Here is a 22165-nt window from a genome sequence, read left to right on the forward strand (position 1 = left end):
AATTGGTGGGCAAATAAGCGCGAAGAATTCGAATTTTTTTACTACACAAGAATTTAAAAATAAAATAAAACATTGGAACCATTACTTTGGGGATGAAGTTGGAAACTTTCAGAGACCGGAAGTGTACTCCAAGAGGATTTATTCCAATGGAATTAAAAATTAATTACTTTGTAAACATTCAACAAATTTTTGGCCATTTTTGACATTTGGTTCGTTCTACAGAAATGTCCCATATATGTAGACTCTACCCGACGAGGCGGAAGCAACGCCATCTGTTATCATCTCTATGAGTTTTTGTCAAAATCGATCAAAATGTAATAGAACGCGCCATACTTTCCATCGTTCAGTATAAAAAGCGAACTTTGTGTGGAGAATAATTGTTTTTTGCTAAAATAAAATTTCAATTTACACATAACGCGGGCCTTCTACTATTTATAATTAGAAAATTCAATTTCATTGTGAAATAAATTACTTCCTGATTTATTATATCGTGTGTAATGAGTATAATTCGCCTTTTCTTCGAACAAAAGTGGCCGTTTATACTGAAATAAATGTACGTAAAGGTCGCCCTCTAGTCTAACATTTTGTGAACTAAATCCATGACCTATGGAATTGTTGCATTTGTAGTAGTGTACGTCATGATTCGACGTTGTGTTCAAGGCTATAGACTATTGGGGAGGTCACGTAGACCTCAATTTTATTAGATACACAAAACAAAATTCACCTACTATGCAATTGTCAAATTTGAGAATCCATATTCTACGAAAATATATGAAACTGTCATATTTTGTATGTGTCACCAGCCAAGGTAAATATACATACTGAAGGTAACGCAAATCCTCAGGGAATAGCAAGAAATGCGAACCCCAAGTTCCGGGTGAATATAAGATTTGTTATGTTGCATCTGTGACGTTTGGCGCGATAATGTTGTTGGAAGTGTGTTGTATAGTATTGAGTTTTGGCATATGTTGCAACCTAACAAAGAAATTTGACTTGTGTCCAACATTATAAGAACTATATTCACCCGAAAGGAGGGGTCCGTGTGTTCATGCGGATTTGCGTTACTTTCAGTGTTTATATACTTTGTCACCAGCGTATCTTTATCTGCGGGACCTGCCCAAAGTTTACAGCCTTGGTTGTGTTGGGTTCGTTTCGACCGTTAATTTATTTTCACTCAAGTACATATTATGTAGAAGAGCAATGACGCGGTATGTAATAGATGACGCTTCATCGGGTTTAGTACAAAAATCGTTTGATGTCGTTTGTACGTTTACATCAGACAACACTTTCGATTCACTGTCCACCATTTTCTTCGATACGAGGAAGCCGCACGTATTTTATCAGAGCAAAATAAAATTCATAATTTGCTGCTATTAAACAGCAGTTCATCTCATTAAGCAGACAGACAGAAGCGTTTTGTGACTCTGATTTTACATAAACAGTTTAATCGTGGCAGACATGAGCAATTACGGTCGACCGCCTCCCAGAATTGACGGGATGGTTTCGTTGAAGGTAAGAAATTTTGTGCTACGTTTCTATGTGAAAAAAAAGCGGAAGAAATCTTGCCAAATAAATGGCGTCGCAAATTGTCATTTTTTTATATCGTCGTTTTGATGGAAATTTGATTTCTTTTCGTGTTTAGGTTGATAATTTGACTTATCGAACAACTCCTGAGGATCTCAGGCGAGTGTTTGAACGTTGTGGAGAAGTCGGCGACATTTATATTCCTCGAGACAGATTCACCAGAGAAAGCCGTGGCTTCGCTTTCGTTCGGTACGATTAATTTCGGTTATTTACCACCCGTGACATAATTTCATGTTTACATGCTTTGTCAATAGGTTCTATGACAAACGTGATGCTGAAGATGCGCTAGAAGCTATGGATGGTCGTATGTTAGATGGAAGGGAGCTCCGCGTCCAAATGGCCCGATATGGTCGACCAACAAGTCCACAGACTCGTCGTAATGGTGGAGGGCGCAGGGATCGCGATCGTCGAAGGTAAAAAATCGATTTTTAATGAGTCGTGGAATTGACGGTGGAAATTTTGAATGATTTTTGAACGGTTTTCTTCTTGTAGATCTCGTGATCGTCGTTCGAGAAGCCGTTCCCGTGGTGGTCGCCGTGGTGGCCGTTCATTTTCACGTTCTCGTTCCCGTTCCGAAAGTAAATCATCACGCGGACGCTCCACTAGTCCGGTGCACAAGAAAGCATCGATTAGCAGAAGTCGTAGCAAGGGACGCAGCGTTAGTCGTAGCGCTTCTCGTAGCAACAGTCGGGACTAATCACTTCATTTTGGTGAGTTGTTCATTGTCAATCACTTTCTGTACACGTCAACTAATGGATGTTTGTGTTTGGTGAACAGATCGAGTGGTATAGTTTTGCAGAATTAAGAAACTTGACTGGACTTGCTGAAAAAAAGGTAATTGTGGATGTCTGACCAATTATATTTCGATTTTCTTTTGGTAGTGTTACGTTTTCGTTTCCAAAAATATCGATCTGGATAAGAAGGCAAATTTTTATTATTTTTCCAAGTTGCAAAAATGACACAATTTCAATACAGTCGAACATATCAGACTCGGTTATCAGATACAAAATTGTCATTTAATCGTATTTTCGGTGATTTAAGCATTTTATGAGCTGTGCTAATTTACTGTCTGAGATTTTTCGTAAACCATAAGGTCCTGCCTGTCTAATAGACAGTGTCTAAGAATGACACACTTTTAATTTACGAACACTTCTACTCACTTCCACTTACTCTGATTTATTCTACGATCTCCTCTTAACGGGTTTTAATTTTCAAATATTTCCACAAAATTATCAACACTGAGACGGAAGGTAGTCTCTTCAAAAAAATTGTCAAAAATTTATTAAAATAAAAGTCTTACTGGATCGGCTAGGCAGTGTGGAACAAATCAAATTTCCGAATTTTCAAGTTGTCTGGCACGACAGGCCTTCCAAAAGTTTGATTTTTTTAAAATTCATTTTGTCGTTGGAATTTCCACAATGTGTGACGGCTGATAGGGCGGTGCCTAGTTTAGGGAATTAAATTCCCGAATTTTAACCGTAAAAAACCGTAAAAGGAACGGAGGGACTTTCAAGTAGTGACAGAAAGTGAGCGAAAAATTAGGGAATTTAATTCACTCGTAAAACAGTGGGTTTTTGTAGTCTGGAAAATATTTGAGATTTTTCGGAGTTTTAAGAGTCATCGATGTTTCCCGTCAGAGGGATTCTTTTGAAAATCCACCTATCAAAATCGGACCCATTTCGTCTGGGATGGATATATACATGGTTTGATAGGTCTTTGCCAGTAGACCTCAAAACAGGCCTCACACAGTCTCGACTCTCGAGCCACACCTGGTTGCTGGTGGAAGATCTCCGAAGTTGGAAAAATAGTGATTTTTATCCGAATTTTTTGGCCGCTATAAATGATCGTTTCGGTTGAGGCTGGGCTCGTTGGAAAGGTGAGCTTAAGTACTATCGGGTCATGCCTAGTTTGATTAGATTCATTGATATATGTTTCCAAAAAGTTGCAATAAAAATTTTCAAAATCTGTGTGAACTTTAGACAGGTCTGGGCTGGTACTGATGACGCTTAATGTGAACCTAACATGCTAGTTATAACATACATTGTCTAAGCTTTCCGTTGATACCTCATTTGTAGTGCTGGTGATTGCTGGCGAGTTTTACGAGTAGCGGTTGTACTAACATAAAATTCTGTTATGTCGGCAATCACCAGCACTGGAAATGAGGTACAAACGGAAAGCTACGTAAGCTATGTTACGACTAGCATATTAGGATCACGTTAAGCGTCATCAGTACCAGCCCAGACCTTTCTAAAGTTCAAACAGATTTTGAAAATTTTTCTTGCAAATTTTTGGAAACATAAATCAATGAATCTAATCAAACTATGAATGACCCGAAAGTACTTAAGCTCAGCTTTCCAACGAGCCCACTCTCACCCGGGACAATCATTTATAACGGCCAAAAAATTCGGATAAAAGACACTATTTTTCCAACTTCTGAGGTCTTCCACCAGCAACCAGGTGTGGCTCGAGACTGTGTGAGGCCTGTTTTGAGGTCTACTGGCAAAGACCTAACAAACCATGTATATATCCATCCCAGACGAAGTGGGTCCGATTTTGATAGGTGGATTTTCAAAAGAATCCCTCTCAACAATTTAATGTGTCGAGGCTATGATATTTTGGCACAAAATTTTAAAATTTCTTCGCGAATTTAAATTTTACGCTAAAATATTATGGAGTGGGAAGCACTTAATTGACTGGGAACATCAATGACTTTTAAATAAATCTAAAATTGTGCTTTCTGAAGATGATGTCTCACTGTAGGTCCAGGTGTAGAGCCGCAGAAACTGATTAAATTCACAAGGAGAATCAGTAAGATCGTAACGTAAAAAATCTTGAGTTTTTTTTTCGAATACTCTGTACGACCGAGACGTTTCTTTAAGACGTTTCATACAGATGTTTCAATTAAAATCTCATCTATCGGAAACGTTCGAATGAATTGTTAACACGAAACATGGGAAATACAGTGATTACACTGGTAATTAGTCCTTGCTTGTGTGTTTTCTGGTATTTTCGATTGAATTGAAAGACTTTTTTTGCAACTTTTACGCATCCAAAATGAGAGTTTCTGCAATGTGATGTCACAACAACGAAAGTCTAGCACCCCGTAAGCGATTGTCAGCCAATTTTGATTTGGATTTGTTTTTTTATTTCCATTCGTTCATCCAATTTATTATTTTCACCGACCGTATTTTCAGTCATTTCTATCATTGTAAAACATGCGATTGGTGGGGGGTTTCGTTAAACTTTTGAGTTTTTTTTTTTAATTTTTTTTTATTCGACTTAAAAATATGGGGGAACCATGCAGCGATAAACACACTTTTCTGTAAAAAAAAAATATTTGAGAAAAGAATGACGAAAAAAACTCCTCGGCCACACAGAAAATTTGTTTAATTTTTTAACCATTTAATTCAACACACCAATTTTTCGTTATTAACTTTGGTTCAATTTTGATGCAGGCCGTTCCTGTTCCGGCTTAGCAGAACAGTCAAATGCAGTCTGAGCAGTCAAATAGAATCAGAAAAAAAATCAAAATCTAAAAAAACCAATGACAAATGTAGGCGTTTGACAAAACCTAGTATTCTGAAAAGAATCCGAGCAAACGACGAATATCTCATTTGAAAATGATGATGATATTGCCGATGATTGCTGTCTCCGGAAAACAGGGGCGCAGTGCAATAATAAATGCTAATGCGGTTGGGTGTGAACAGGAGAAGATAGCGGTGTCGCTGATTGATAGTAAAATGAGGAGAAAGCGAAAGAAAGCGTGCGGAGAGTTTAACGCAATGCAGACAGAGTGACAGAAAGAAAATGAAAATCGAGTGTGGGGTGCAGAGGCGTGGTCGGTGCTAATTTCCAGTCCGAGTTGCCGTTTGTAAAACACACATTTTTTTCCAATTTTATCACATTGCTGTTGTTGAGCTAGATAAATATTTACCATCGGATCGTATGTGAATCGAAGGCAATTTGAACAATTGCAACGCAGAGGCGATGTCGAGAAAAGTAATTTTTTGTTTGTTTTTTTTTTCTTTTGTTTATATGTTGTCGGAACAAAATAAAGAGCAGAGAAAGCATCGTTTCGAGCAAAAATATTTTGTGGCAACTGTAAATTGTAATGTTATCGTAATAATAGCACCAGCCTTCAACGGCTACATTGTGTACTTGTTGCACTTAAAAACACCTAGCTTTTTACACAGCTACACGCAACGTAAATATTTACAATATCGTTCGGTTCGCTGACGTACATTCGGTTGTCGCCCAATTAAATTTTGTGTTTCAAATTTTCGGGCAGCTACTGACACGCTTTGATTGAATTTTGTTACAATTTTATCATTCGGCCGTAATAAGCGTCGGAAACGTTATGCTAGTTCGCAACACCATTAGCGGCAATATGAAAGCGAATATCAAAGTTGGAGCGTGATGGTGTGGCTAAAGTATCCATCAAAAATGAGCCATCTCTTCCACGTCTTGAAAATCATTGTGATTTTAGAGATTGCGTTTTTGAATTCTATTATTTTACGTAAAATTTAAGCAAGTTCTCCATACGGAAGGTCGACCTGTAATGTCTTAGCCCTTTGGTTGACCTGTAGTTGAAAGTCGTAAACTTTTGAAAATGGCTTGTGTGAAGACACAATCTGACTCTTCCCTTTACATTGCTCTTATTGGGCGAAGGTCGATTTTGGTAAATAACTTTGCAAGACCAGATCTACTTTGCTTGTATTTTTCGCCATTTGAACATTGTTGGATCAAGTCATTACCGAATTGTACGATTTTGTTGATTTAGCCATACGTTTATCTATACATTCTATCCATTAAAGCAAAATTTAAATCGTGTCTTGTCAGGTAGATCCAACTGATCAATCGTTGTTGAAACGCTCTTTAGTCAAGTACATTTTTAGACATTCTACTTAATAACTCATCTTTCGAGGAAGACATCAATTTCAATTAGCCATTTCACATTTATTTTATGTCTACTGAATGCAGACCGTTTAACTTGCGCTGTTTACATAAAGTACATTATTTCATGTTGGAGCAATATTGCGAAATTTTGGAGTTAAAATTTTCGTACTTTCCTCTGCCAAAAGTTTCAGAAAAATTTTGGTTGTTCCAGTCGAGGGGTAATCACTGATTTACTAGCTCAGTAAATCACGGTAAATCACGGTAAATCACAGTAAATCACAGTAAATCAAGTAAATCAAAAATGAAGTTTCTACTAAATTTGAATCTATTTACTTCAATTTGTATTAGTTCATGAAATTTATCCTATATGTTTACGGCCACGATACTTCGAAATGTAATCCAGTGACAATTAAAAATTTTTCAAAAATTTTTCAAAATTTTTTGTGATTTACCGTGATTTACTTGATTTACTGATTTACTAGTGATTACCCCCTTGGTTCCAGTAACTCATAGAACCAAAGTCGCTTTCAATTACGAACAACCCCAAAAACACATAAAGAAGTGCTTTGATGAGTATCTGAAACATACTCAGCTGAGCATATACGTCACAAACTCACATAAGCAAATGTACGATTTGTTCACCTCTAGATAGAAAATCCAAAAGCATTTCTATGTTGGCTCGACCTTCCAAACTATTGACTAAGTCAATAAGACGTTATGGAAGACAGAGATGCTAAGCATCAAACCTCCAACAGACCAAAATACACTCGTCATTTCATCAGATCGAAACAGTGGCAGAAACGCTTTGCTGATTACAACAAAGGGTCACAGCGTTATGTGATATTCCACTAATTCGTTTGTGAATTACCTCCAATTTTGGAACAATCTGGCTTGGAACAATTTTCTTTATCGAAATAAATTCGACTCGAAACCTGACCTGAAAATAACCAAACTGGTTGCACCTGGATTCGGAATGTCATAAAACCCTAATAAAGTAATAAAGACAATCTTGTTAGGTCAGACGTCAGATAACACGAAATATTTGTTTGTCAAACTTCACGAAATCTAGCCTGGAAGGTCTGAATACGGGTCAAGTCAAGTTCTTTTAATTAAACTTAACCTAAAGTTTCAGTTAAACCACCCTCTTAAGAATAATTATTGAGTCTGACCATGGTCGACCTGTTCCGAGTTCACAAACAGGTTTGATTCTATCAGACCCAATTTTTTGAGAATTATTTCTTTGACACAATTTCTTTCGTTATCTGACTTCAATGTCAATGGTTTGACAGAGAAGACGTACCAAATCACTTGTGACAAAGCCTAGTCCTTATATTTATAGTAGTTACTCTAGAACCATAAATAATGGTATGGAGTGTTTGAACTTCTACACACAGCGTTACAAATTAGTCCCTGTCAATTTAGTATATCGTAAATCGTTTGGTATAAATTATAGAATTTTGAACGAATTTTTAACCGTCAATTTAACAATAAAATGTAATGTTCCTTTTCAGATCAACTTACCTAAAAAAAACCTCTTGTGGATATGGTAAGTCAAACAAAACAAAAAAAAATCCAAAAAAGGAAACAACACAGACATTATATACATTTGCTAAAAAAAAATAACACGAAAGGACCAGTCCTTTCATTTAAACTCTAAAAAAACTTTTCTTTTTATATCAACTGAGAAAATGAATTATTGGTAAAAAAAAATAATTTACGAAAAGAGAAGTCCTGTAACAAGATAACTAAACTTAAAAATGTGAAATCATTTCAATTTTTCCTTTTTTTATAAAATATAAACATTTTATGTCAATAAATTTAAATTATCCAGAGAACTAAGAAGTGAAATATGTTTTTCGTTTTCTTCCACTTACAATTGCTAAAAGTTTCCTATGTGCAGAATAAGCACCAGTGCATTTCTACGTTAACGTCATCTATGCGCGCCTATAACACGTATGAATGAAGTAAACACATTGTGAAGAATGTGTTCTGATTGTTTATCATATATAATAAGTGTGTGCTATTCAGCTGGTGCTCATTCTGCACATAGGAAACATTTAACAATTGTAATTTAATTTATTAAAATTTCTCCACGAATTTATGGCATTTGCTCGTATACGAGGAATGGTCGTCTCTGCTCCGCCTGCACATGAATTCAATTTTTGAATGTTTTCCTACTTCTCCCCTGTTCAAACGCTCCATATGGACGTAAATTCAGTGGGGATTCAAAATTTTACAAACATTTGTCGAAATTATTTTATAAATTCTGAATGAGCTTATGTGTACTGTTCCCATTCATTCCTGTGCTAGAGATGTGTTTCACATTCGAATGTATAATTACACGTGGTCCGTTTGTTCAGTCTAGTCATCATCTACAATTAAATGACAAGCTTCGTTCAAAGATTGCGAAAATTTGGTCGTAGGATAAGTCAGATATTCGTTATGCGGCAGTAAGAACACAAAGGTTGAAGCAAAAAATGAAAATTGATGAACATGTCAATCAAAGAAACTATTCATGAAAATCGGTTCTAGCCCAAGAGACTATTTGTAACTTGTATTAGAGAGATTACGAGTTTCACCAGAGCTTATTTTTGGTAAATTTATTAGGAGTGATATCGCCAAAACTTGAACCAATTTGAAAACAATGTTTCGTCGATCCGGGCAAGCTATAGCTCGTTGGAATCGTCTTTCAATTCTAAGAAATAGGAAACTTTTACTTTTTTGGATAGTTTCCCATTTTCGGAGTGAACACGTGAAAAGAAAAAGAGAAAAGTTATAGCATGTCAAGGGATCGTGAAAACAGTTTTTTTTTTGTGATAGCTCGAGATAGACATGTTTCTAAAAGTTAATATTCTGTAGGAATTTAGGCCTTTGATAGACCTTCATAAAGAGTATAATCATCGGTAAGGGCCGTCACCTATGGTTCTGGACCTATGACTCAAAATATGGTCAATGTTCGCACAGTCCTGCTGGTTTGCGCGTATCCGCGGAAGTGACTTTTGTGTTTTGTAGCTGGACTTACCATCTTTCGTTTCATGTATAATACACCGCAGATAAATTGTGTTGCAAGCCAAAAACTTAGTCGAAGGAAAATATCTGCCCAGTAGACCCATATTTTTCAGTGTTTTCAACTTGTTTTTGGTCTTCAAACAGGATGGAGCGATGCAAATGAAATAAACGAAATCAAAATTACATGCTCAAAGATGTCCTGAACCGCGAGATCATTGGCCTTGAAAGTGTTGCTTTTCTCGTACTTTGTAGTAGGTGGAAAACCTCATTTATTTGACAGAGATGCGCACGTTCATTTGCAGTCAATAAATTGTTCCTGAAGATGTACGTTGCACTTCAGAAGAGTCACAACCGTTCCCAACTATGGAAAACAGGGCTTACTTTAGAAAATTTTAATTCTGAAAACTCCGAAAATTCTGAAAAAATTCCGAAAAAGTTCCGAAAAATTCTGAAATAATTTTTCGGAATTTTTCAGAACTTTTTCGGAATTTTTTCAGAATTTTCGGAATTTTCCGAATTAAAATTCTTTAAAATAAGCCCTGATGGAAAATGTATGGAAAATCGAGTTTTTTCACAATTTTTTTTTCTGTGGAGATTTTAACAGTGACGGTCTCATTTTTAATACAAATATTTTTATGAAAAAACTCGATTTTCCATACATTTTCCATAGTTGGGAATGAATTAAAATGAATGACTTTAATGATCGCAATCTGCCGATGTTAGCAATATTGTTTTGAGCACCAGAAGGGCGCTCATTTAATGTTTGATGCGTGGACTCAACTGAACAACAACAACTCTGAAAATATGAAGCATGCTCGGTCATAGAGGATCTGGTGATACAGTTCGTAACAGTTCTGTACTGACTCGATCAAAAAGACCTTCGGGCATCGCTCATTGGGCCACCTCGTTCATGGCAACCAAATATTCCCTTGACTGTAGACCCTGTAGACTCAAGGATCTTACATCAGAAAATAGGTTGGCACGATAACCTGACTAATTCTGGACCAATTTTCAAAAATTTGGCTTCAATCTTCGAGGTCAAGTTTGCAGGTAAAATATTTCGATTGATGGCAACAGAAATTATTTTTCCAATTTTTACCAGACACTTGGGTGGGTCAGATCCCTTGACTAAATTTATGTAAATTAAGCCATCATGTTTTACAAGACGATTTTTGGATGTTTGTCCACTTACTGTAGTATTATCTCCCAACCTATGTCTTCAACTTCAATTTTATTTTAATCTACCAACCATTGACGTCAAATCTTTTACTTCATTATTTCAATCAGTTTACAAAAATTAATCACATAAAAAATCACATTACAAATATCACATAATCAATTTTATTGTTTCTTTTTGAAATCTATTTGACTTATTGTAGCACGTTTGGGCTTTTGCACTTGAAATCGATGCATCGAATATACATCAGTAGACAAAATGCTCAAAATTTGTGTTTTTCACGGGAGTTAAAACTGCCGAATACTTTTGGATGTTTGTCCACTTCCTGTTCTTCACATATATCTTCGATTTTTTGATAGTTTAAATGTGGTAGTCGTAAAATCATATAAGAAGTGTTTCTGCAAGGGTGGATAATTTTATAAGACAGTTGAAGCAAATCTTGATACAGGACAAGGTGCTTCATTTTGATTCAATATCAATAAAGAAGAGAATATTCTGCTTAAATTGGAGATCCACCACCCAATCTGTTAATATTGTGATACCAAACAGTTAACACCCCAAAGTTAAATCTTTTCGTCATCGGTTTCAAGCAACTACAACCAGTTTTACAGTGCGTTGGTTCAGGAGATTTCGTTTACATTGTTATTAATCTAAATTAAAATTTCCGTGAGAATGGTTCTAAATCCACTAGGATATTTTACGAGTGCAATTATTCAGACTTATGATGAAAATAAATAAAAATTGTTGTTGCTATGAATGATTCTGAGAATCAAATGCCTCGCACTTAAACTCTACTTTGTCGCAATTTTTTTCTCCATTTATAACACCCAATCACGAAGTTATAACCTAAATGTGATTTTTGCATTAGTCGTTTTAACGCTTTCTATACCATCAACGTGAGGTGTAACATAACTTACAAGTTTGTAATAAAACTTTACCGTGAAAAACAAATATAAAACGGAAAATATTGCATTGGCACGCACGATATGGAAACTTTTCATAGAATTTTCATTTTATAGTAATTATACGTGGTGTTGAGGTGTCTACATCGAATTTTCAGCAGCTTTAAGAAATAGTTTCACGGGAGCTCGTTAAACTTGGTAGTTGAGCAGTTGTGAGCATAATGGATCTTTCGTTGTTAGAGCGTTCGACTAGGAGGCTTTTCATATTTTAACCAATGATGATGTTGGTCTTTGCTTCAGATTGTGTTCATTTGTGTTCAAATGGACCTTTAGGAGTTTTGTGCAAAGGTCCGTTTCAATAATCAAACTTTCATATTCACGAAATGGTAAGTATCAAACATAAAAATTGAACCGGAAATGAAGGTTTTTCGTTGTTGATGCTATATCTCAAAAAACATAAAATTATAGTTCTGTCCTCACGGACCAAAAGCTACATTTCCTTTCAAAAAAAAAGTTACGAAACGTTGTCAAGAGAATAAAATCGATGTCTTTGTGTGATATAGTAGATATCCCGAATCGTCCAGGCTCCACACAAATAACACTCAAACGCATAGCTGCCTTTCAGCAAAAACATTTTAAAATGCAGCTCATGTAATCCATTCGGTCCGTCTCTATTATAGATTCGCATATTCTGCATTCCCAACGGCATTCATTCCGAAATGAAAATTAGAGAATTAAGTTATATGAAGGAGACGCTAAGAAATATACTCGAAAAAGCACGACCAACATTTCGATGGTTATTTTTCCCGTCTACCATTCGAACGATAATGTTCAAATCCATATGTTCGTATAAAATGCTTTCCTCCGCTTTGCCGAAGAATTATCTCTCTATAAGTTTCTATGAATTCCGAGACTCCACACTTGACGAATAATAAGGAAAGAATAAACTGCATTTCCCTTTTTTTTCATCCGTAACGCAACTATCTTATATACCCGAAATAGTATGTTGTGTTACAAGTATTGTAATGTTGATTTTTTCAGCACTAGACCCAAGTTTTCCTTACGAGCGGAGCGAGTAAGGAAAATTGGGTCGTGTGCTGAAAAAATCTCATTACAATACGTGTAACACATCATGCTTTGTGCCAACCGAGAATTGAAATAGACAAATGCACAAAAATTCAGAATTTTCATTGTAAACAATCACTCTTCGAATTTGATCGATCACGTTGCTTTGCATTTTTTTAAAACGAATGCTGTAATAACTCATACGAATTTCATTTCAACACTGGTTTGAGTGTTGTAATAAGCCATGAAAACGGGTGTTGTAATTTTGGACATTTCAATCTAGTTATCGATATTGAAATCCGTCGTATTTCAATTCTCGGTGGCACAAAGTGCTTATAAACTTACCCTTTTTCTTGTTCATGAAAATAAACCTGCGAGTAAAAGAATAGAATGTGTAAGAGTGAAATACGGAAAATAAAAGGAAGATGAGAAACTATTATACGTGAGCTGCAACTCAAACAGTTTTCACAATGAAATAAAATAAAAAAAGGCCAAAAGTAGCGTCAGCTTTTATCATCTAAATGTTAGATAAATGTAAACTGTTAACATCATCCAAAAAACGGCATTCAAAATGTAGTAGGATCTGTTACTACACACATTATATATATATAACTGTATCGTAGCGAAGGATGAAAAACCTCGTTGATCCTTATTAAAGTGATGTGTGACTGATACACAAAATATAAACTTCTTTACTGGGAATAATGTTTGTTGTGTCAGAGAAGGTTTAAGTTGAAAGTTACTCGACAGTGGAAAAAAAGTACGTAAATGAAAAGGTTAGTGTTACTTTGACACACACAAAGATTTTTGACTTTGAACAGAGAATAACGGGCTGACTTTCAATTCAAAACTGTTATTTTGTTTGATCTGTTTATTTATATAGCGAGATATAAGGGAATGTATGCGCTTATATTGTGCGAAACTAAAAAATGGTGAAAGAAGCACACCAGAACAGAGTCGGAATATACAACAGATACCTACGTTCTGATGAGACATGTAATTTAATTTAATTTAAGATACCAACCGCCACTGTCAAGAAAACATTTTAGAATTTCTACTTATAAAATGAAAGAATACCACATTGCAATGGATGCTGCTGTGGTAGTTCATTACATGAGGGATCAATTTTACCAGTTTTGTGGTAGTTCTTCCACATGTCTCGCATATGACTGCATGGCTAGTGATGAAGCAGAATGAAAGAATATTTTCATTTTGCTTATGATTCGCTAGCCTTGTACATGCAACAGGGCATGACTAGCCTTAGTTGTTTCCTTGCCGCTGTCGCCATGGCCTGATGTTGGCAAAAATAATTCTTTAAAACTTTTGAGGAATTATGAAAATGCATTGCACTCAGATCGAAACAGTGGCAGAAACCATTCGCTAATTTTTTGTTACAGACGTCAAGCACCAGTTTTATTATCGGGTCTATTACTTCCATCGATAAAAATATTTTTAATCGCTTGATTTCAAATCTTGTACTTCAAGCATGTTAAAAAATTCATTTTACGGTAAAAACGAATTTTGACAGGCCGAAAACAACCGACCGTCATCCATAGAAGCAAACATAACCGCAATTTAAACAAATTTGTTCGTTAAAACTTCAAAGTGAGGTTGTGTTGGCTTCTCTGTGGATGACGATTGACATTTTGAACGGCCTTGGAAGAGACCTATACATACTTGTAAAGGACAATATATTACACAAAACTTGTCATTATTTTTGTCGTCGTTATCGATAACAGATGAATAGCTGTATAAGACGAGTGTGTTTGTGAGTATCAAAAATCAATCCAATTCAATGTTTATTATTTTCAGAACAAAAGAGGAATTAAATCCTTATACAAATGACCTTACGATTAGGTTAACAACAGTTTAAAGATATGGGCGAAAACACATTAACGATGATACACAGAAAAGAAACACGATATAGCGATGAACATTAGATGCGACGTATTGGACAAGAATTAAAGTTAAAGTTTGACGTTACTAGCATTAGAAAAATCCTAATTGATGAATTACTTTGTAAGTATTTACATCACGTTGCTTAATTGCCTGCCAGAAATAATGTATCAGTCTAAAACCCTTAAAGGGTGAAGGTGACGCCAGTCATTGTCTCTAAACCTACAAAACAACTGATATCTTTGTAGGTGACGTATTCTGCGCCTGTACGTATTTACTGTTAACAAAACTGTTATATCAGGGAAAAATATGTAAGAAAGGCATTCAAAAGTAAACAAGCCGAATCATCTGCCATTTTGTGACGCAACTTTTTTTCCAAAATTTTTGGATCACATTTTTGTGTACAGGCGGAGAACGCGTCACCTACAACGATATCAGTTATCTTGTAAATGAAGACATAATGACTTGCGTCACCTTCACCCTTTACGGATTTTTGACTGATTATAAAGTTAGGGCGTTCAAAGGAAGCGAGCTCAACAGATTCAATATTCAGTTACCGAATATTTGATTGTATTCGGCCTTTTTAGTGAATATTTTTCCTCCGGTGTCTTTCAACCATCTTACTATAACAGTGCTTCCTGTAAAGATGATTTTTTTATACTAAATATCGTCTAGTTCACAGTGAGCTTGAAATTTTTTACCCAAAATGTTATTGCTGTTATCCCCGTGAAACAGTTTTTATTAGAAAATGATCAGGACTTAGTACTTTGCATAGCACTGCTCCTGTCTTTACGAAAGAAATGCAACGCCTAATAAGATAACATTAGCCTCCAAATATTTCTTAAGTTCATGCTAGTAGCAGAGCTGTGTCCTCTGCCATAAACAGCAATACCATTTTGGGTACTTTCAACTAAAAAAAGTTTTCAACCGGGCGTGGTTAAGGATTTTTGAGTCTGTTTTAGAATTACCCCGTCCAAGTGATACAAGTATTATCGACATATCCAGAGGTGAGTTTCCATCTTCGTCTCTAGTATTTACGTCTGCTCCATGTTCAACAAGATATTTGATAACATGAAATTGTGCTGTAAACCAATTCATTCGTTAGTCATTTCGTTTCTATTGATGAGTTTAAACCGGTTCGACTACCTCCCCCAGCTGCCAGCTGCAAAGCAGTATCTCCTTGATCTGATCTGGCTTCGATGTCAGCCCCATATTCAACAAGATATTTGACAACCTCCAATCGACCTGAAATGCAATTCATTTCACGCTTAAATCTCACCCGTTTTCTCTTTTTCTTTTTAAAAGGTAATCTACCCCAAAAAGCAGACACGTGCAATGCAGTCCATTGAGCATAATCTGTGGCTTTGATATTTGCTCCTCTTTCGATGAGATTTTTGACAGCATTCAAGTTACCTGCAATCGAACTAAATATTTGAACATTGTTCAGTCACGCATCCGTTACTGTGTGTTCACACAGCGATGCGAAATTTTTCTTTTGTACCAATGTCAAAGAACAAAAGAAAAGTTTCGCATCAGTCACTTTCGTATCGCCGTGAAGGCACACTTAGCATTTTCATAGCGGTGCTACTTTCCTCGTCTTGCCTTTGCAATTAAATCTTCATCCAGTTTGATTTGTTCAGGGGAAATGGTGGTTGTTGGCGTTCCTGTTGTTGCTATTAACGCCTCGTCTGATGGAACCACATTCGCACCTGTTTCGAAATAAAAATGTTTTATTTTTAGCACCGAAGCAAATTTTTCTTTGAGTTTGTTCATATAAATAAACTTGCTAATAGCTAATAGCTGTCACCAACGTCAACGACATACATGTCCAATGTCTATTCGTCAATATTGTCCCATTTTTTTCTCTAAGCTCTAAAATTTAATGTCAATTTTCAGTATGTATGAAATGGCTGGCAGACAGCTTCATTTCTGCCTTACTTCTGATATGTATATTCCAACCTCTGACATGTATATTGTACATGTCCGACGTTTAATCATACATACTGTTCGTGAATATTTGTGTCACTCGTATGTTTATACGTCGAACATGTATGATATGTCTGCCAGCTACTTTATACACACATCAGCATCAGCATATAAATCGAATCGAGGGAAAAATCTGTGGCAAGAATTTTAATTGTTCTGGTTCTTCTTGTTCAAAAAATGGACAGTGTACTTCATCTAAGTTTAACATTGTATAGACATTGTATGTGGTTAGTGTGCAACTTTGATAGATGGTAGCTTAAAAAAGTTTCCTATCATCAAATGTCTGTTGCAAACGACCAAATTAGACTTACTGCTCTAAAAAAGTGCTAAGAAAGCTAGTCGCAAGTTCAGTTTGTTTTCAACTCTTTATTCTCTTAGAGCTCGACTAGCTTTCGTTGATAGAGTTTGAGATCAGCTTTTCTAAACGCCTACAATCGTCAAAATTGATTCAGAAATGGTCAGGGAAGTCTCTCTCAATGTTAGCGGTTTTTTCGACACTTTTTCTGGAATGGTCCATTACACAGAGTCTTCCGATCACTTGACAAGAAAGTTGTTCGACTAGTTTTAGATATTGCACCAACCTTTCAGAACCTGTTGAGATCATCAAACGATCAAACAATGTTCAAATTTGACGAAGACAAACTAAAACTAAAAAAAAAGATCGAAAACTTTGACCCCTCAATCCATAGAGTTACACTCGAGAGATGGCATGGTGGCGCTGACATTCTTAAACATGTCTGGGAGCCTTTGTAATTTTTGGATGCCGATAAGCATCAGCGCCACCATGTCACCTCTCGAGTGTAACTCTATGCCTCAATCATATCCAATCATCAAAATACATTAAAACTCCTTAGTGAGCGAGACGACTTTTTCTGAAATAGCCGCTCTGACTAGATAGTGAAAGTGACGAATGCGCTGTAAAAATAGAATTCGCAATAAAATGTTGGTTCGCATGTGTGCTCCGAACAAAAGTTCATTGCAAGGTCAATGGAAAAGTTGAAAAAAAATAGGTTGATCTTGATCTTGATTTCATAATTACCATCAATTATGATTGTTACAATGATGGATAAGCTATGATTTCCAGAAAAATAGACTTCATTGAACGATCTCAATCAAATTATTCATGAACGTGGGGGAAATATTTAAACTACAACAAAATATGAAAGTACCTGCTAGAATGCAACAAGTCAGCACACAAATTCTGAACAAAAGCTGCATTGTAACGCAATGATTCAGTTTCTTTGAAAGTCGCTGGAATATTACACTTTTATTAAAGAATAAACAGAATTGACTGGAATTGACAGAATTGAAGGAAAATTGAATATTCACAGAAAATCCGAAACAGTGTCTGAGTTTGACGAAAATGCAAGCAAAAATGAAAGAAATCTACAGCAATCTAAACCGTAGTTATTCGCACGAACTGATGATCTGTTTTGAATGTGGGCGTTCATACGACAATTTGATTTTTTTTTTCGCTTGTGATATTCAACCAGTTTGAAATTTCGTATGTAATTCCTTTGAAACAAGGCATCAGAACAGTCGGAGCGTTTGCTGCGACTTAGCCCCGTACAACCCGTAATCCTATTTCGTCCGCAACCATAATACGTCCGTAGCCCTAATAAGCCCGGAACCCTAATACGTCTACAACCCTCTAATGCGTCTTTTACCAAAATGCAAGTCAAGTTGGGCATTGTCAAATTTACTGAAGCTGTTCATTTTTAAAATTGCGCATAGCGCAATTACGAAAGCCCGTACGAAGTACCTTTCAAATAAAACCAAATGTGCGAAAAGCACTTAGGGCCGAGTAGCGGCCTTAGTGCAAGGGCCCAAATTTGAAACTTTTTTTGCCATCATTCTATTCGGCATTCAATTATCTCTCAAATGAAACAAAAACTAGCAAAATCGGATGAGATTTACTCGATTTATGTGCAAAAAACACTTAGGGCCGAGTAGCGGCCTTAGTCCAAGGGCCCAAATTTGAAACTTTTTTCGCCATCATTCTATTCGGCATTCAATTATCTCTCAAATGAAACAAAAACTAGCAAAATCGGATGAGATTTACTCGATTTATGTGCAAAAAACACTTAGGGCCGAGTAGCGGCCTTAGTCCAAGGGCCCTAATTTGAAACTTTTTTCGTCACGTTCTTTTCGGTATTCAATTACCTTCCATAAAAAACTAAAACTAGCAAAATCGGATGAGATTTATTCGATTTATGTGCAAAAAACACTTAGGGCCGAGTAGCGGCCTTAGTGCAAGGGCCCAAATTTGAAACTTTTTTTGCCATCATTCTATTCGGCATTCAATTATCTCTCAAATGAAACTAGCAAAACTAGCAAAATCGGATGAGATTTACTCGATTTATGTGCAAAAAACACTTAGGGCCGAGTAACGACCTTTGAGCCCTCCCAACAAGCCCACGTTGCATCTTACCCAAAGCAATGTTCAGCAACTTTGTTCTACTCGTCAATACCTTTCATTTGATATATCACAAGCAGCTATTGCGTGCGTATTTCGGTAGATATCGTCGAAAGACTGAAAAACACCTATAGGGCCCTAGCTCTGGAAGGGCCGACCCTACCATGCCCATTTTCGAACTTGACCTTACTTTTGTCGATACCAATCGGGGAAAAAAAGAATTTTGAAAAAAGGTTGTGATTTACTCTAGCTAGAGGGGTCATAGACGGACGGACGGACGGACATTTTTTTTATTGCGGATTCGTCATCTATGAACATAACCAAATGCTTTGCCCTTACTGTCTGCTTCCAATTCGACGTGTTACAAACGGCATATTAATCTTATAAGCCCCCAGTACTTCGTACGGGGCTAAAAATTCACCACTCCATACATATTGGTATTTGGTGAATTTGTTTGTATGGAACTCGGGATAAAAAGATGAAAAATCGAATTTTCGTGTGAATTTCGTTGATCCGAGACGTAGCCGAGGTCAATAAACACACAAAAACGATACTTTTCATTTTTATCCCGAGTTATGGATTTTACATGATGAGGGTGTCGAAAGTAGTGCTTGACACGTGAAAAGTACGGTTTTCGATGCATGTAGCATATAAAGTGTAATTTGTACAGTTTAGCATTTACAAATTTTGATTTTGTTTTCGACCTAAAATTACTTCGAAACGTCAAGCAATGCGTGTGGGAATTAATTGAACTTCAGCAATGCGAACGATTCGATTTATTAAATTCCTCAATTTTTGAATCACGTCTTGCATGATTGCATGTTTCTCCAAATAACTTCTACTTGGATCGTTGATGAAGGCACTCAGATCAAACGCAAATCTGTTCATTTGAAGTTGGTATGCATCATACAAGACTGTAAAGCGATTGCAAACCAATATACTTTTGTCTGAATTATCAAATTCATCTTTTGCCCAAATAACGAGACATTTTTCTTTTTACAGACCCTTAGCACTTTTACAAAATCTTCTGAAAAATGTAATAATGACCAACGACCTCGCAGGACAATCTACCCATCTAGTGCCGTAAAAAAGCATTTCTTTTCATTTATTGTCATAAAAAAGAAATCTTCAATAAATGATCCGCGTAGCTCCAGAATGTATACAATTTTAAGGAGCTACATTCATGTATGCAACTCAGCATCATTATGTGCAAAATTTGGAAACCTTAGATGCCACTACATAAATGAATCTCGGTGAAAAATAGTTCGCAATTTTTGAACATTATGATCGCGAGTTGCATAAACCTTATTAGGTTCAACATCTCTCGTATTTTTTACAAAGTAATGATAACAGAGGGCGTTGCTACCGCCTCCCGAATAGAACGCATATGACGACATATTTGACACGCGGCCTTGTAGCAACTATATTGTTCGTTGGTAAATGCATTTTTACGAACACGATGTGTATTGCCATACTCGGCCTACGGCACATCTAATACAATATTCAAAATATCAAAATTGGGAAGTGGATAAATGTATTACAAATGAAATCTTGATTTGTGTGTCTGTCTATGTAATACATTTATCCACTTCCCAAGAGCACTCGGTGTCATAAATAACTATTGTACAACCAGCTGCGACAAGTGAACTTTTGAACGGTAAACATAACAGATGATTCATGCTGGTTTACCATAAGTTAATATAAAAAGAATTTAGGCGGATCGGGGATTGTCTATATTCGCTCAAAGAGTCTCTACTTTGACAATCAATTGTGGTCAATTGTGGTAATACCTAGATTTTCATTACCTAATGAAAATAAGATTTTTGCCGTAAGCCTTAATCTAATTCCTCGTCCATGTCTCTAAATAGATTTGAATGTAGACAAGATATGTGTGTAAGTGAAAAACAAGAAAACAAATAAACCAAATTATTGGATTATATCCCCAAGTTAAGCCCACGAGATTATAGAAAATTTATTTACCAGTCTACTACAACTGTCGTCGTGTTTAGATGTTATTATTATTTCAAAGGATGGAGAAAGATATTATTATTTATTGTTATTGTTGAACTTCTGCTGAACGTTACTATAAGCTACGTATGTACAGTTGTTTTGACAGAGGGCATTAACACATCTCCAAGGCAATATTTATTATTCCATTAATGACTTATATCCCTATGTCCTCTTTCTTGTTGTGAAAATGGTCGGATATGAAATAATATCTTGTTTGAAAAATGGAAACAATAACATAATCTATCGTCCATCGGATCACGGCAACAAGAATGTAAAACCATCGGTTTAGTAGGTCAATTGGCACAGTAAAGAGTCGGAAGTGGAAAGTTGCTATGATGGTAGCAATTCAGTCATATTTTAGTTTAGCTTTGATACGCTTGCAGTTTGTAAGAGATTTATATTTTCGAACTTGCAGATCTTTTCCTCTTCGAAACAACCGCAAAGAAAAACTTTTAGGGAAAAGTCCATAGCACTTTGTGCTACAAGCAATTACACTCTGGTTTGAATGCATGTACACTGTACACTTATGTGTGTGTTTTAACTCACACCAGAAATCGTTCCTATCCTAACAAAACTAACAAAGATCCTATTATGATTTTATCAATCTCCAAACTTATTTTATATTGGCTTGCACTAATAAGTGCTGTGAAAATACGGAAGTGATCTGAATAACAAAACTCTCAGATTTTGTGTGTACATTACAATTTATAAGTGAAACCAAATGTTTTCCGATGGAAACTTGACCTAAAATTAAATTCTCGTTTAAGTTGAGCAATAGTTTCCTGCACAAACTTCTTCTCTCGTATTGTAGACCAATAAAGAGAAAAAAAAAATTGTTAACGCAATTCAAACTATCCGGTAAACTGTCCGTCGGCAATAGCCACTTTGATATACCAAAAACCGTACATTGACCGCAAAACGTTAATTGAGTAAAACCATCCCGAAACTTTATGGCACTAATCACATAACTATCACAAAACGATAAGTTTGCCATCTTAGTCGACGGCCTTTACGTAAATACTTTTCGTGTTCGTAGCAAACTCTCGGCCAGCAGGACCAAACTATATTTAGTTTTACAGTGCAAATGTTGTCGGAGTGTTTTTCATCAACGAAATTGTTCGCATATTTGTACAAAAGAAGAAAAGACACAAAATTATCTCAACAAACGAAACTTTATTAGAAAACGTGCGCTTTATTAAATTAGGTCCGAAATGTAAATGTGTG

General features: G+C 36.0%; 2 protein-coding genes across 4 annotated transcripts; one reads left to right on the forward strand and one right to left on the reverse strand.

Moving 5' to 3' along the window:
- Positions 1–1282: 1282 nt before the first annotated feature.
- Positions 1283–8319, forward strand: LOC119066798 (serine/arginine-rich splicing factor 2). 2 transcript variants are annotated; one of them, XM_037169462.1, is made up of 7 exons: positions 1283–1512; positions 1643–1773; positions 1839–1997; positions 2077–2294; positions 2362–2418; positions 5040–5583; positions 7992–8319. In XM_037169462.1, the coding sequence occupies exons 1-4, from the start codon at positions 1459–1461 to the stop codon at positions 2279–2281; spliced, it is 549 nt and encodes a 182-aa protein (XP_037025357.1). In that variant the 5' UTR covers positions 1283–1458; the 3' UTR covers positions 2282–2294; positions 2362–2418; positions 5040–5583; positions 7992–8319. The 2 variants fall into 2 exon arrangements, with proteins under 2 accessions (XP_037025357.1, XP_037025356.1); XM_037169461.1 differs by lacking the exon at positions 5040–5583 and having other exon boundaries at positions 1284–1512; positions 7992–8142.
- A 6636-nt stretch (positions 8320–14955) lies between these two features.
- LOC119066795 (protein VAPYRIN-like) lies at positions 14956–17922 on the reverse strand. Of its 2 annotated transcripts, XM_037169459.1 has the most exons (7): positions 17845–17922; positions 17685–17766; positions 16122–16238; positions 15844–15942; positions 15676–15774; positions 15498–15611; positions 14956–15167 (listed from the first exon to the last, which is right to left on the reverse strand). In XM_037169459.1, the coding sequence occupies exons 2-7, from the start codon at positions 17731–17733 to the stop codon at positions 15079–15081; spliced, it is 567 nt and encodes a 188-aa protein (XP_037025354.1). In that variant the 5' UTR covers positions 17734–17766; positions 17845–17922; the 3' UTR covers positions 14956–15078. The 2 variants fall into 2 exon arrangements, with proteins under 2 accessions (XP_037025354.1, XP_037025353.1); XM_037169458.1 differs by having other exon boundaries at positions 17685–17913.
- Positions 17923–22165: the final 4243 nt, after the last annotated feature.

Source organism: Bradysia coprophila, chromosome IV (genome assembly GCF_014529535.1).
Source record: "Bradysia coprophila strain Holo2 chromosome IV, BU_Bcop_v1, whole genome shotgun sequence".
Taxonomy (NCBI): Eukaryota; Metazoa; Arthropoda; class Insecta; order Diptera; family Sciaridae; genus Bradysia; species Bradysia coprophila.